The sequence below is a fragment of the Rhamphochromis longiceps genome, linkage group LG5 (genome assembly GCF_057381845.1).
Source record: "Rhamphochromis longiceps isolate RC_006_pf linkage group LG5, R_longiceps_female_GT1.1, whole genome shotgun sequence".
Lineage (NCBI taxonomy): Eukaryota > Metazoa > Chordata > Actinopteri > Cichliformes > Cichlidae > Rhamphochromis > Rhamphochromis longiceps.
Window position 1 is genome coordinate 2,183,337 of NC_140561.1, and position 13,756 is coordinate 2,197,092.

At 41.9% G+C, this 13,756-nt stretch overlaps 2 protein-coding genes across 4 annotated transcripts in view; both read left to right on the forward strand.

Annotated features, from left to right (window-relative positions):
* LOC146669036 (receptor-type tyrosine-protein phosphatase gamma-like) overlaps positions 1 to 13,756 on the forward strand; it is a 368,084-nt gene that overhangs the window by 178,902 nt on the left and 175,426 nt on the right. The window lies entirely within an intron of this gene.
* Positions 2,239 to 13,752, forward strand: LOC146669039 (uncharacterized). 3 transcript variants are annotated; one of them, XM_085405460.1, is made up of 6 exons: positions 2,239 to 2,564; positions 4,082 to 4,270; positions 7,168 to 8,207; positions 8,405 to 8,560; positions 9,573 to 9,665; positions 12,990 to 13,752. In XM_085405460.1, the coding sequence occupies exons 3-6, from the start codon at positions 7,176 to 7,178 to the stop codon at positions 13,266 to 13,268; spliced, it is 1,560 nt and encodes a 519-aa protein (XP_085261586.1). In that variant the 5' UTR covers positions 2,239 to 2,564; positions 4,082 to 4,270; positions 7,168 to 7,175; the 3' UTR covers positions 13,269 to 13,752. The 3 variants fall into 3 exon arrangements, with proteins under 3 accessions (XP_085261586.1, XP_085261585.1, XP_085261584.1); XM_085405459.1 differs by having other exon boundaries at positions 2,240 to 2,564; positions 4,082 to 4,284; XM_085405458.1 differs by lacking the exons at positions 2,239 to 2,564; positions 4,082 to 4,270 and having other exon boundaries at positions 4,309 to 8,207.

The window sequence follows — 13,756 nt, forward strand, 5'->3', positions numbered from 1 at the left end:
CGGCCATCTTGGATACAACTTTTGTTTTTTCAATAGGAAGAGGGCCATGTGACACATCAGACTTATTGGTAATGTCACAAGAAAAACAATGGTGTGCTTGGTGCTTGGGACCAGGAAGCAGAGCTGCAGTCTTACACGCCTCTCTGCAGCTTCTCCCCTCCTGCTACCCCCCACCCAAAACCTCATCCCCTCAGAGACTGTGTCAGCTCGCAAACAGACAGAAAATAAGCAAAGAATGACTTAAACATAAGGCAAATCTGATGAAAGCCTGATTTTTAGCTTTGTCCAGCCTAACTGGAAAACTTAAAAAAAATTGTAATATTTGTTATTATCACCCATGTAGATGCTAAAAATGACAGCCTCAACACGTAAAAGTGATACGTGACCAACTCAGTTGGTTTCTCTCAAAATGTAAAAGAACCCACCCACCACTTTAATCACACTCTAGATCTTGTTTTAACATATGGCATAGAAACTGAACATTTAACAGTGTTTCCTGAAAACCCTCTCCTGTCTGATCATTTCCTGATAACATTTACATTTACAATAATTGATTACACAGCAGTGGAGAGTAGACTTTATCAAAGTAGATGTCTTTCTGAAAGCGCTGTAACTAAGTTTAAGAATATAATCCACCCACTGTTATCATCTTCAATGCCCTGTACCAACACATAGCAGAGCAGCTATCTGAACGCTACTCCAACAGGGGTTGATCATCTTGTTAATAATTCTTCCTCCTTAGTACGTACGACTCTGGAGCTCCAGTAGAAAAGAAAGCCTCAAATCACAAGTACTTGACTCCCTGGTATAATTCTCGAATGCACACCTTAAATCAGATAACTCATAAGCTGGAGAGGAAATGGCATCTCACAAATTTAGAAGATCATCATTGCTGGAATTGGAAACACTCTCAAATCACTGAGAGCTGCAGAATTATATGAGATTTAAAGAGAACAGCATTCAGTGACAATATCCAACTTTGGGGATGTAGAGTTTTCTTCATCCACTCTGTCAATGAAGTAGTATGCTCTAGCCATCTTAATCACTTAAATGGACAGAATTTGGGGGTTTTGTGTGCAAGACATTTTTAAATAATTCAAGAACTTCATACTGAAAAGTGATGGCAGTTGTCTCACTGAAAGGAACAGCAGCTTCATGTCAAACAATTTGAGACTTAAACACAGGGGACATGACAGACTCACACACTGAAGACACGGCAATATGAACAACATAGTGAGGAGAAACTTAAACATACCACTAAACGGGGAAACAGAACTCAACAACATAGAACCAGCTGAAGCCTAAACTCAATAACTATAAAAACTAGAACATTATAACACAAAAGTCACCAAACTCAGAATGCTGGGTAAAAAAAACCCAGAACCATGACACATGGTATAAATCTCAAACACTGTAACAATGTAAACACTGTTCACTCTCATATACAGACTGAGGTGAAACCTGCACAGCGTATTCTGTAAAGAACTACAGTAACTATATGGACTGTGTATTGTGTCTACAGATGGTGTGTGTTAATTTACCCCTGTGCTGGTCAAAGCCTTCTGCTGATGTGTGAAAATGTTGTTCACATCCTCTGTCAGTGTTATTTGGTTCTTTCTGTGCGGACTCAGCAGGCCCAGCCAGGGAAGACCAGAAAGCAATAACTGTGTATGAGGAAAGCAATAACTTGGTTGGCCCCCTTATCAATTCAGACCCGAGTGGAATAATCAGCAGCTTGAATCAGAATGAAGAAAAAAGCTGAACTGATAATATGTGAAATGTCATCAAGAGAAGAGCAATAATAAAGGAATCAGTGAGGTGCAGTTGTTTTTGCACTTGTGTTGTTTCATTCAGAGATCAGAGTGTAGTTTCCTGTGCACGCTCACTCATTCACACACTCACTCACTCACTCAAGGCCATTTCTACACAGGCTGTCAGCTGGGCCTGAGTTAGGCCTGTCTCTCGAATCATTATTTTCTTTTCTTACTTTTATTCTTATTCATCATTTTACCCAAACATCTTTATATTTAACTGATTATGTTCTGATCAATATTGAACATATTTAACTGTCAGCAAATTTCTCTCTGGATCATAATTCTGTGTTTAACCCTTACAACATTTAACACTATTTTTCATGTTCAAAAGTATAATGACAGATTAGTGACACAGTTCTCATCTTCTCAAACACGAATAAAAAGTTTGATGATGGATCATGTCTACACTCTAAAAAGTAATTAATGTGACCTTTAGTCATTACTTACATATATATGTTGTTGTGAAATGAAAAATCAAGTTCATAAATACTGTTAGACTTCCTAATTAAAATTTTTATTTTATTGAGTTCGGGTGACACATAAATTATGCCTCTTTACTCAATATATAATCGTGATTTGTCTGAATTTAAAATCTTCTTTTAATCAAAAAACAATATAATTTTAAGTTCTGTCAATGTAAAATACAACTTGATGACGTGTAAACAGCTCACAGTTCCCTTCTTCTACTCAAGCGGACATATTCAACAGCACGTGTTCAAGGTTTATCAAGAGCTGTGTTCGTCGCGAACGGTGAGTAATTTTATGCGAAATTACACATATTTGCAGTCGCTCTGGATTTTGTTAGTTTACTTTAAAACAACGACGTAACATACATAACATACATCTTAGCTTGCCCCCGCGTTTGTGTGTTTTAATATACACACAGCAGCTAATTCCACAATAGCATAAATTGTTGGGCTCTTTTTGGAAAATTTAACACTGACGTTATAACGTCAGTGTTAAATTTTAACACTGATGTTATAACGTCAGTGTTAAATTTTAGAGTATACTCTAATGCAGACAACTGTAATTGTCTTATAATTTTTAAAAGATAGCGGACGTTGTTAGCCCCGGCGCAAACTACTATGCTAACGTAGCTAGCCAAGCTAAGTTGTGTTCACTGTGATTTTATTTTTGAAATGTGAAATTTATTTTTTGAAGGGAAGCATTTTATGTTAGTAATTGTTAAGAAACGCTTCTAAATTTTCGTAACGTTACGGGGTGAAGTTGAACCCCATTGGCTTCTGCGCAGGAAGTGCCGTCGCTATTAGTCCGGTGTGTCTGTTGACCGCTAAGAGCGGTTCTTCACCGGCTGCTCGGCCTATTTTCACAGGTAAAAGACCAGACTAAAGTGCACTGTGCCGCATATGGTAGGGTAGTTAGCTGTCCCTAATTTTTGGGGACTTTCCGTGTTTTGTAGAGACGTAGAGGCGACGTGCATTGGCACTGGCTGTAACATTGATATGCCTCAATAAAGTTTGAAAGTAAGAAAAAAATCAATAGCGGGCCACCATCTTGGTTGGGTCCCCATTCGCCGCCAGTGCATTTTTTTTCTACTGAGGAATGTATTCACCCATGGTAAATAAGGAAAATGTTTAAATATTTTTCCAAACAGATAAGGCAAGAAAGGTCAATAATCCCACATATGGTTTCAGTAGTATGCCAGTTTTTGCAACACTAGGGTGCACAAAAATGACCATAGCTGCTGACTCAGCACTGATTCTAATTTGGTTTTGGAAAATGAAATGAAAACAGATCAAGTGGGATTATTGACATTGTAGCTTGTGTATAAAAAGTTTGGGTTTTTTTTCGTATTTACTGTCAGAAATGATTCTGTCCTGTCATGCCACACCTTATGTTTGCTTTTGTTGATAAAAAAAAAAAAATATATATATATATATATATATATATATATATATATATGTATATGTATATATGTATATATGTATATGTATGTATATGGTTTTTTCTTTTTGAGTTAACATATTCCTCAGTAGAAATACATGCACTGGGGGCGAGTGGAGACCCCTCCAAGATCGCGGTCGGTGGGGATACACGCTCCAACAGACTGGCCCAGTCCATGTCACCTCTATGTATATTTGATCTATGGAAAGCCACGTTAGGCTTTCCAGCACCCAGTGTATTCAGGTTTATGTAGTTTTGAATGTTTGGTTCTAGCTTACACAGCTTTGACAGGTGAAACTGATTCACTGTATTGAAGACTCACAGGTGAAGTTGAAAATACCATCTTTTGTATTTTTGTGCAGGCACGACTTTCTGGTGTTATACACTGTCCTGGCGTTGCAGATCTAGGGGTTCCAGTTAAGACGTGGTCAGCCTTCTAAAGAAAGTGGGAATCTCACCAAAATATTCAGTTACTTTGCTGTGTTTCTTGCCAGGACAAAGGCTCAAACCATCATCTTCTCCTGGTATCGAATACCAAGGGACCTTCTGAAGTAAGCTTTAACAAGTAAGCTTGAATTGAGTAATTCAGAATCATGAAGTATGGATTGGCCTTGCAAAATCTGTAAATTTGCAACCTCCACTAAGGAAGAGCTGATGAAACATTATAGGTTACGCCATATCCCCAGTGTACAGCCTCTGCCATGTCCTTACCTAGATTGTTTTTGTTCATTTAAGTCATGGGGTAGCCTAAAATCACACATATCAAGGAAACACTCAACTCACTCAACAGTGAGAACCTCTGAAATACTCAGTTTCTGTTGCCAGTTCTGTAATGTGGGCACATTTTCCACTGAAAAAGAGTATTTTGAACACCTTCGTCAACATTTGAAAAAGCAAGAAACTGTGTCCTGTGTTTTCAAAAATTGTAATTTCAAAACTAACATTTATGGAACATTTGCGTCACATAAACATCGCAAGCACACTCCCCACTCTTTAGATGAGTTTAAAGAAGACGTTTTAAAGAGGTTTGAAAAGCCTTTACAAACAGATCAGTGCAGCGATGTAGTTAATCAGGAGGGTGAACAATCTGACATTGAGGAGTTTAGAGATGATGATGTGAATGTACTGCCAAAGTTGATTGAAAGAAGCTTGGCTCATTTGATGTTGAAATTAGAGAGTTCATTTCATGTTCCCAACCAATGCATTGATGAGCTTGTAGAGTCATTGCATTTTATTTGTCATTCAGCTTCCGCTCCCATCATGAAAGACATTTTACAGTCCTGCTTGAAGAGACACAACTGTGAAGTTGATGAAGCCATTGTGTCTGAAATGGTGAACAACATATGTGTTGCTAACCCTGTTAGCGCTGCCCTTTGTGATGGTGGTCCTCTCTCTTCTGCCTTCAAAAGAAGAAAGTATTTTAATGAACACTTTTCTGTCGTGGAGCCGATTGAGTATATTCTTACTGGAGAGAGTAGCTTCCAGTATGTTCCCATTCTAAAGTCTTTACTTCAGGTTCTTAGCAGGAAAGATATACTAGACCTGATCTTGAGTGAAGCAGAGGTGCAGAGAACTGTGTACAACTCATTTCATGACGGCACCTTTTACAAAACCAACGAGTTGTTCTCAAAAAATGACCTTACAATTGCGCTAAATCTCTATGTGGATGACTTTGAGATTTGCAATCCTCTCGGTACATCCAGGAAAAAACACAAAATCACATCTGTATATTGGGTGTTAGCTGATGTCCCTTCATTGCTCAGATCTGAGCTAAACTCAATCTTCTTAGCAATTCTTTGCAAGGCTGAGGATGTAAAGAGATTTGGTTACAGCGCTGTGTTAGAGCCACTGCTCAAAGATCTTGTGGTCTTAGAGGAGGAAGGACTGTATGTTCCATCACTGGGTAGAAGAGTCAAAGGCACAGTGTTTAGTGTAGTTGCAGACAACCTTGGTGCCCATTCTATGGGGGGATTTGTTGAGAGCTTTTCCAGTTCATATGTCTGTAGGTTTTGTCTTGGTGAAAAGTCACAATTTCAAGATGGTGAAGTGAGAAATAAGGCATTCCCACCCAGAACAGCGGAACAACACACACTGCATGTCCAGGCTTTACAGGAAAATAACAGTTTGATGCATGTTTATGGAGTGAAGAGACAGTGTGCACTGACGGCAAAACTTAAATATTTTCATGTTTTGTCTGGATATCCACCTGATGTGTTGCATGATCTCTTTGAAGGTGTAGTGCCCCTAGAAATAGCACTGTGCCTAAGACTATTCATTCACAACAAATACTTCACTCTTGAAGAGCTGAACAAATGCATCAAAGAGTTCCCCTATAAATGGTCGGACAAAACCAATGCACCACAGCTTGTTCCTGTGAACTTTGCCCAACGGAAAAGTGTGGGGGGCAATGCCCACGAGAACTGGGCTTTGCTTCGTCTCTTGCCACTCATGGTTGGATCAAAAATCCCTGAGGCTGACCCAGCATGGGAATTGCTTCTTGTGCTTCGAGACATTGTTGAGCTTGTTGTGAATCAAGTGCACACAGAGGAGACCATTTGCTTCCTGGACAGTAAGATATCTGAGCATAAACACAGGTTTCTCATGGTTTTTCCAGAGCAACGCCTCATTCCAAAACACCATTTCCTAGAACATTATCCAGAACTTATCAGGGCTTATGGTCCTCTGGTGTCACTGTGGACAATGCGGTTTGAGGCAAAGCACAGCTTTTTCAAGCGTGTTGTCAGACATACTCGTAGTTTTAGAAATATTCTGCTGTCACTGGCCATGAAGCATCAGTTGTTGCTTGCTTATAACCAACATGATTCCAGAGCTGTCAGACCATTACTACAGGCTACAACACTGTCTACAATGGATGTTAGTGTGCTGCGAGAGGATATCCAAGAAGCACTGCAGGCTAAGTTTCCTGGTGAGACATGTGTCCAGATAGCCAAAAGTGTGTGTTACAGAGGCACCAAGTACACTAGTGGAATGATCCTGGCTTATGGTTCCACTGGTGGTCTACCAGATTTTGGGGAGTTGATCCAGATTGTGGTTTTGAAAGGCAATGTGGGATTCATAGTGAAAGGTGTAACTGCTTGGTCAATTGAACATCTGAGGAGCTATGTGCTTGAGAAAACTGGTACAGTGAAAGTCATAGAGGCAGCTGAGTTATCAGACACGGTCCCCTTGATTTCTTACATTTGTGGCGGAACAACCATTATGACTCTTAAGTGCAGCATTTATGTTCCATAAATGATTTCCATACTTTGTGTGGAGATTTTCAGCTGAAAAAAGACAAACCCAAATCTCAGTCTTTCTACTATTTTCAGAGATGGCATATAGTTAATTGGCTCCTAGTTTCCATACATGGAGATCAAATTTTATTATATTATGCACTATTTCGCTGTTACTAAGAATTACAGAAACATGTCAAAAATTTGGTCTACAGGTTACCTAATGTCACAACCGTCTCAACTTCGAGTGATCCTTGCAGATCATGATGTCCGTAAAGTTGTACTACCATCTGGAATCCCAGAAACGGTGGATGACCTTTATTCAGCCATCCGTGATACCTTTTCCATTACAAGAGACTTCTGTCTTCACTATAAAGATGCTGATTTTGGTGATGAGTTTTTTACCCTTGTTTCGACAACTGACCTTAAGGACAAGGACACAATCAAGATTGTGTTTCTCCAGGACCAGGAGCCTACAATAACCTTGACCTTAAGTGATGTGACCAACGTGACTGATAATCCATCTGAGGAGGACTCTGTTGACACCTCATCTGTGTCAACTAATGACACTCTGATTCTTTCCACATCTGAAGATAGTCCAGGGCACCGTTACCAGCGCTGGCCTGTTCAATTTCAGATTCCCAGGTTTTCTGACCTCACAGAGATCCAAATTCGGTCAGCCAACGAGCGCTTCCAAAAAGATGGGACTCTTCTCCCTACAAAAGATTTAATTCCACTGCTTCCTGACATACTTAGAAAACTAGCAGAAGCTATTTATAAGTATACTGCTTATCCATCCAGTCTGCAGATCAGTGAGGTTGCAGAGGCCCTGACTCTAAAGCATCCCTGCCTGAAAGAACCAGGGTCCTTCAATGGATGCTATGGGTGGGCGCAGCGTCTAAAGTACAAGATGAACAATTTCAGAAGCAAGCTTAGAGGTCTCGGCTGCCCTGAAGTTGAAGTAAACTCACTTAAGAGGAAAATGACATGTGACCAATACCCGGCAAAGAATGTCAAAAAACCAAAGAAGGCTGAGGTGAACTACCTACCCCCTCATGCTCAAGGTGAAACTAGTGAAAGTTTGGAAAAAGAGAGAATCGAGCTACTGAGTGAAGTGATGAAAAGGGACAACTCCAGAATGGTAGCTCAGAAAATGGACAAGACGTTCAGCCTTCGTCGGGAGGAAATAGTGAAAGAGGCCCCTGCCATCAGTGACTTCATGAAGCGCTGGCCTGCTCTTTTTAGCGAAGTACAGGTGAGATAAAATGTTTATTAAACCAGTGTTTTTGTGTTGGGGATTGATGAAATTACAACTAGAAGTCAGATAAATAAAAAATTTAGAAATGCATATATTTACACCTAATACATTTAAATGTTTACAAATGCACATTTGGATTTGGAATTATTTATGCTTATGTCTCTTGTTGTATTTTATTCTGGTGTGCCCTGCAGATATGTGAAGAATTTAAGAGGATAACAACAGTCAGCCTTGAATCAACCTTTCTGGCCAGGCTTGACCAATGCACCCCAAAACTGATGGCCTTGACCCTGTCAAAAGGAGGAGCTGCAGGTCTGAGGATGAGGCAGATTAAGGACATGCTTCTGCAGGTATAATGAATAACTTTATGAATAGACCTTTATTTGCATCTGCCTTACTTTTTTCATGTGGGTGGCTGTAGCTCAGGTGGCAGAGCAGGTCAGCCACTAATCAGAAGGTCGGTGGTTCGATCCCAGGCTGCATCCTGGCTGCATGCCAAATATCCTTGGGCAAGATACTAACCCCATGTTTGCCTACTGGTGGTGGTCAGAGGGCCCGGTGGCGCCTGTGTCCGGCAGCCTCGCCTCTGTCAGTGCGCCCCAGGGCAGCTGTGGCTACAATGTAGCTTGCTATCGCCAGTGTGTGAATGTGTGTGTGAATGGGTGAATGACTGAATGTAGTGTGAAGCGCTTTGGGGTCCTATGGACTAGAAAAGCGCTATACAAATGCAGGCCATTTACCATTTACCATCTCAAATGTTGATATGGCTGCTTTGAAGAAGGTCCATTGTATACTAACACTATTTTTTTCCAAAATTGTTCATATTTTGGTTACACTTGCATCTAGGGCAGGGCAAAAGAAGAAAATATGTCGTCTGTACAATATACACTTTTTATTATTTTAAAATAAAGCTCTATGATTTACATAAAGTGTTTCACACGCGCAAGAACGTTAACAATACATAACATGGAGGAAGACTGTATCTGTGCCAGTTACATTGTAATTGAATGAATGGATATTTATTGTTATTATACAAGTTCAGAGCACAAGTACAACAAAATGTATCTTTATTTTAGTGTTTTTACTTATGAAGAAGGAATGTCCAGGTTACAAGCGCAGCGTTTCTCAGGTCTCCGCAGAGTGAGACAGCCATGCCCCCACTGTGTGCGGAGTAAGCAGGTCCCAAACAATAAGAAACTCAGGAGAATAGCCAGATCACCTTTTCCACCTTATTCCAAATGAACTTTTTTATTATTTAATTAAAAAAAATGCTATATCATTATGGATATAATTTTCAGTATATGAAGTAAGCTACTTACATCTGATTTTTTTTTAACACATCTATTTTTTTCTATCAATCAGGACAACACAGTTGAAAAGCGCAGAGAAATTGCTATTCGCTGCCTCATAGTCTATCTTGGAGAGAAGGAGGAGGATCTTTTCAAACAATACAGCGTAAGTACTTGAGTTGGTTTTTAATTTTTTGTTTAGTTTTGAATGCATGTCTCTGTAGGGTCTTTGTGTTTTGTTCATTGGATTTTCTGTTCAGGGTTGAGTATTTAAGTCATTCAGTGCCATAGACGTCTTTAGACGTCAAAATGAATCCGAACACTCAGTGCCATAGACGCCTCTTGAGCTTTTTATTGAATTGAGAAGGTGGTGGAGTTGATTACATGGATAAAATCCCACCAGCGTGACAGTCGGCTCTACTGAGAACGAGTATTGTGGCACGATTTTTGATCCAGCTCGTCATTTCGAGCTTGAGGTGTCTGCAGCCTGACGTCATGGTTTTTCTAGCAATTCCAGTGAACATGAACCGGATTTATCTGACCAGTATCTCCTGTTAGAAACTTCTGAAGGCGTGAGGTTCTGGGGGCGATCCGTCTCTGGGCCGGGGCCCTGGCCGGGCCTTGGGTCCTGGTTTGTGTGTTGCCGGGGTTGTGGGCGGGTGGGTGCATGGGGGCCCATCCCTGGCGCAGGGTGCCGCCGGTGTGTCGAGCCGCCTGTGGGGCTCTTCAACCGGTGGGGGAGATTGCCACACCTTGCAGGAGCTTTCCTCCACTCAGGAACTCTCTGCAGGAGGGGGAGATACAGGAGAGGTGGAGGAAGATCTCAGCCTGGGCGTCTATTGTCTCATGTAGTCTGGAAGATGAGTGGATGGTGGGGTGGGTGCAGTTTTCTCTGTGGTGGGGTTGGGTGGACTGTCCCGGGCTCTGTGGGGCCGGGGGGCGCTGCTGCGCTGGGCCCCGGTCTGGATGGGCCTGGGCCCCCTTTCCCTGGCGGGTCGCGGAGTATGGGGGTGCCTACTGGGGTCAGCGGGGGAGCTGGCCCCAGGGAGGGGTCACCTGCCCCTCCCTTCCTTCCCTCCCCATCTCCGGCTGCCTCCCTCTTCCCGCTCCACCACAACCACCCACACATGCAGGGCCTCGGAGTAGGGGTATGTCACTAGGGTGCAGAGGAGGCTACCCCCCCCCCCCCCCCCCCCGTCTGGCTACCTCTGCCTCAATTTTATCCCACAACTTAGACATTCACATTACTCACACCCTCATTACACATACATATAGGATCTTGGGGGTGGGCACGATACACGGAGTCCAAGTTATCATCAGGGTGTACACCTCACCCCTGGCGTCGTTGCCCACCTCTCAATTTTAAATACACGTAGACATTGAGGGCTAACAGGAGGGACTATGCGCTTACCTGCTGCTCTCTGGCAGGTAGCTCCATGCCCTCCTGGGTTTTAATTGCACCTTAGAACACACATGCATCAACACTACAATGAGCGGGTGGAGGGAGGTTTGGAGTCTTCTCTCACCCCCATTCTCTGCGGCCTGCTGGAGCGGGGGGGCTAGGAGGAGTTGGCCGTCCGACTGCGGTCTGGGGTGTGGGGCCTCCCTGCTGCTGCGGAGTCGGGGCGGTCTGCCTCTCCCCACCGCAGGGAAAAGGGTAACACCACCTGGGTCTGGGTGCAGTTCCCCCCTCCAGGGGCAGGGGTACCTAGACCCGGTTTGTAGAGTACGCTTGGGGAGTGTGATCGTGTGTACAGCGTCTCTTTATGTCTGTCTCCACGTCGATTGAGTGTGAAGTGCACATGAGAGCATGAGGGTGGGAATGGATGTTTGTGTCTGTGTGTGCCTGTATGTTTGTGTCTATATGTCAGGTTGGGTATCAGACGCCACCTCTCTGGGGACATCTCGGGCCCTCCAAGGTTTGGAGGCCTATCTCCACCCACCACCACTTCCCCTGCCGGTGGCGGACTCCCTCAGGTGTCGGTGCGTTGGTGGTTCTTTGTATCTGGGGGTGGGCGTCCGGGTACACACCGGCTCACTCGTTGGCGGCTGCTTATCGGGGCCTGGAGCCTGGGGCTCACTCGGGCCACTTCGGAGGTGGGGTGGGGAAGAGAGACTCATTTTTGTCATGGTGGTTTCAGAATTCACATAGTCATAGAACAAAATATTCTGTGAGCCTTCAAAATCAGCGAAAATGCTAAATATCTCTGGCACTGAGGGGGGTATGAAATCTGAGAGTGGCTGGCACTGAATGAGTTAAGGGACATTCCAACCCTAAGTGAAGATATGTCTATTGCCATGTATAAGTGAGAAAAAAGCATTTCAGAATTACAATCCAAAGATGTTTATTGCCATTGTCATTGAACATAATTTGCTGAATAGAAACCTGTTTCCGTGATAAGGTGCAACATAAACACACAGGATAAAAAATTTTGTAGCCAGCGCAGTCATTTTCCTGATCTGGCAGCAGCTTTAGCAGAGCATAAACAATGGAAGTGAATGGCAGGTACTAGCATTTTGTGTGCAAAAGTGATTAAAATCACTCAATAATGATACCAAGTATTCCTGGGGAGCTCAACAATCATGCTGACTGCAAATGAAAAGTATGAATTGACATGAAGGATTTTCAGGAGCCGATTTAGACTTGGGACTACATTACGACAGAGCACTGCTGTAAGCCTCCACATGGTTATAACACAGCAGTTGAAGCCACTGCCGACCAGTGTCTATAAACCAACATGCTATTTGTGCAATATTTCTTCAACAAATCAAAGACCCATCCATTGTTACTGCAGCTTACTATGCTTGTATAGTAGTGGCTGTGTGTGTTTGTTTATGGAAGCTGGAGGCTTTTTCAACTGTTGCGTTATATCCATGCACCATGCAGTGAATGTTTACAGCAGTGTTTGTCGTAACTGCAATGTAGTCTCAAGTCTAAATCAGCTTCTGCAAATCTTCTGTGTTACTTTTGCACTTTTCATTTGCCGTGAACATGATTACTGAGCTCCCAAGAAATATTTGTTTTCATTACTGAGTCATTTTAATCACTTTTGCACACAACATGCTAGCACCTGCTATTCACTTACATTGTTTATGCTCTGCTAAAGCAAATGGATTGCTTCCGGATCAGGAGAATTAGTGTGCTGTTTACAAAAGGCATGTTTCTCACTTTCTAACTGTGACAATATGGCAATAGATAAAATTTCACTTAGAAGTGGAATAACCCTTAAAAATGATTTATTAGATTTTCTTTTCAAAGTGGAAAAACAAAACTGTGAAAAACAAGACATTTTTTATTTTAAACGTGGATTATGGTTTAATTTAGCTTTTAAAACTTACAGAATGACAAAGTAAAATCACTGAAAAACACAAAAGACAACCTGTTTTAGCTTATTTTCCTACCTATAGTGGTTCATTCCCTTATGCACGTCATCCTGAAGTGCTTGAGCTATGTATTTTATACATCCTAACATTTAATTTCTCCTACAAGGATGAGGAGGAGCTCAACGCAGACCTTGCAATGCAAATCATGAAGATTGCTATCATTGGTGATGGGCCTGCAACCATCATCGTTGAGGGATCCAAGATCCTGGAGAGGATTGATGTTGCCAGATCCTGTGCTTTGATGATGGGAGTAATCTACGCTCTGAACCTTACCTATCCCAAGCAGCTGAAATTTACCTTTGAGGTATTTCAAAAACTATGCCTTGAGCTTGATGGACAAAAAGCCAGCTCTAAAGTAATGAATCTTAAGTTTGGTATTTTCTAGAGCAGACTTGATAGACCATTCGTGAGTGAGTTTCACAAATCCTTATTCCTGCATTTCTGGCACTACTTGAATGTGTTTTACTAAATTTTAAAGCGCTGTTCTTAAGTCTTCTGAGTTAATGTTTTGCCGTGTCTTAAATGCTGTTATTTGCACATTTTTAAGGAATGCGTTTAATTTCTCCCATGACCTGTGTTCTGAGGGTACTGGTGTGTTTTAAAGTTTGTGTAATACCCTCTTTAGCTGGCCTTAATCTTGAGGGTGAAAAGTCAAATATAGAAGAGAATCAAGAATACTTTGTAAGAGTGCTGACAAAGTTGAATGAAAGAAGCTTTGATCATTTTATGTTTAAATTAGTGCATTTAATGTATAGCGGCCTGTCATCTTTTGTTTTGATTCACTGTCACATGTTAAAGTAAAAAAAAAAAAAAGAGGATTCAAGTAGTAGGTTGTATTACAATTTCAATAAACAGTTCCTTAAGTTTCAGCGG

What these genes read in the sequence shown, in the direction of transcription:
- LOC146669039 (XM_085405458.1), top strand. Translation starts at nt 7,086, where the DNA reads ATGGAGATCAAATTTTATTATATTATGCACTATTTCGCTGTTACTAAG. An exon ending in TTAAGGACATGCTTCTGCAG is followed by an intron (nt 8,561 to 9,572) that starts GTATAATGAATA and finishes TCTATCAATCAG; the next exon opens with GACAACACAGTTGAAAAGCG. An exon ending in ATCTTTTCAAACAATACAGC is followed by an intron (nt 9,666 to 12,989) that starts GTAAGTACTTGA and finishes TTCTCCTACAAG; the next exon opens with GATGAGGAGGAGCTCAACGC.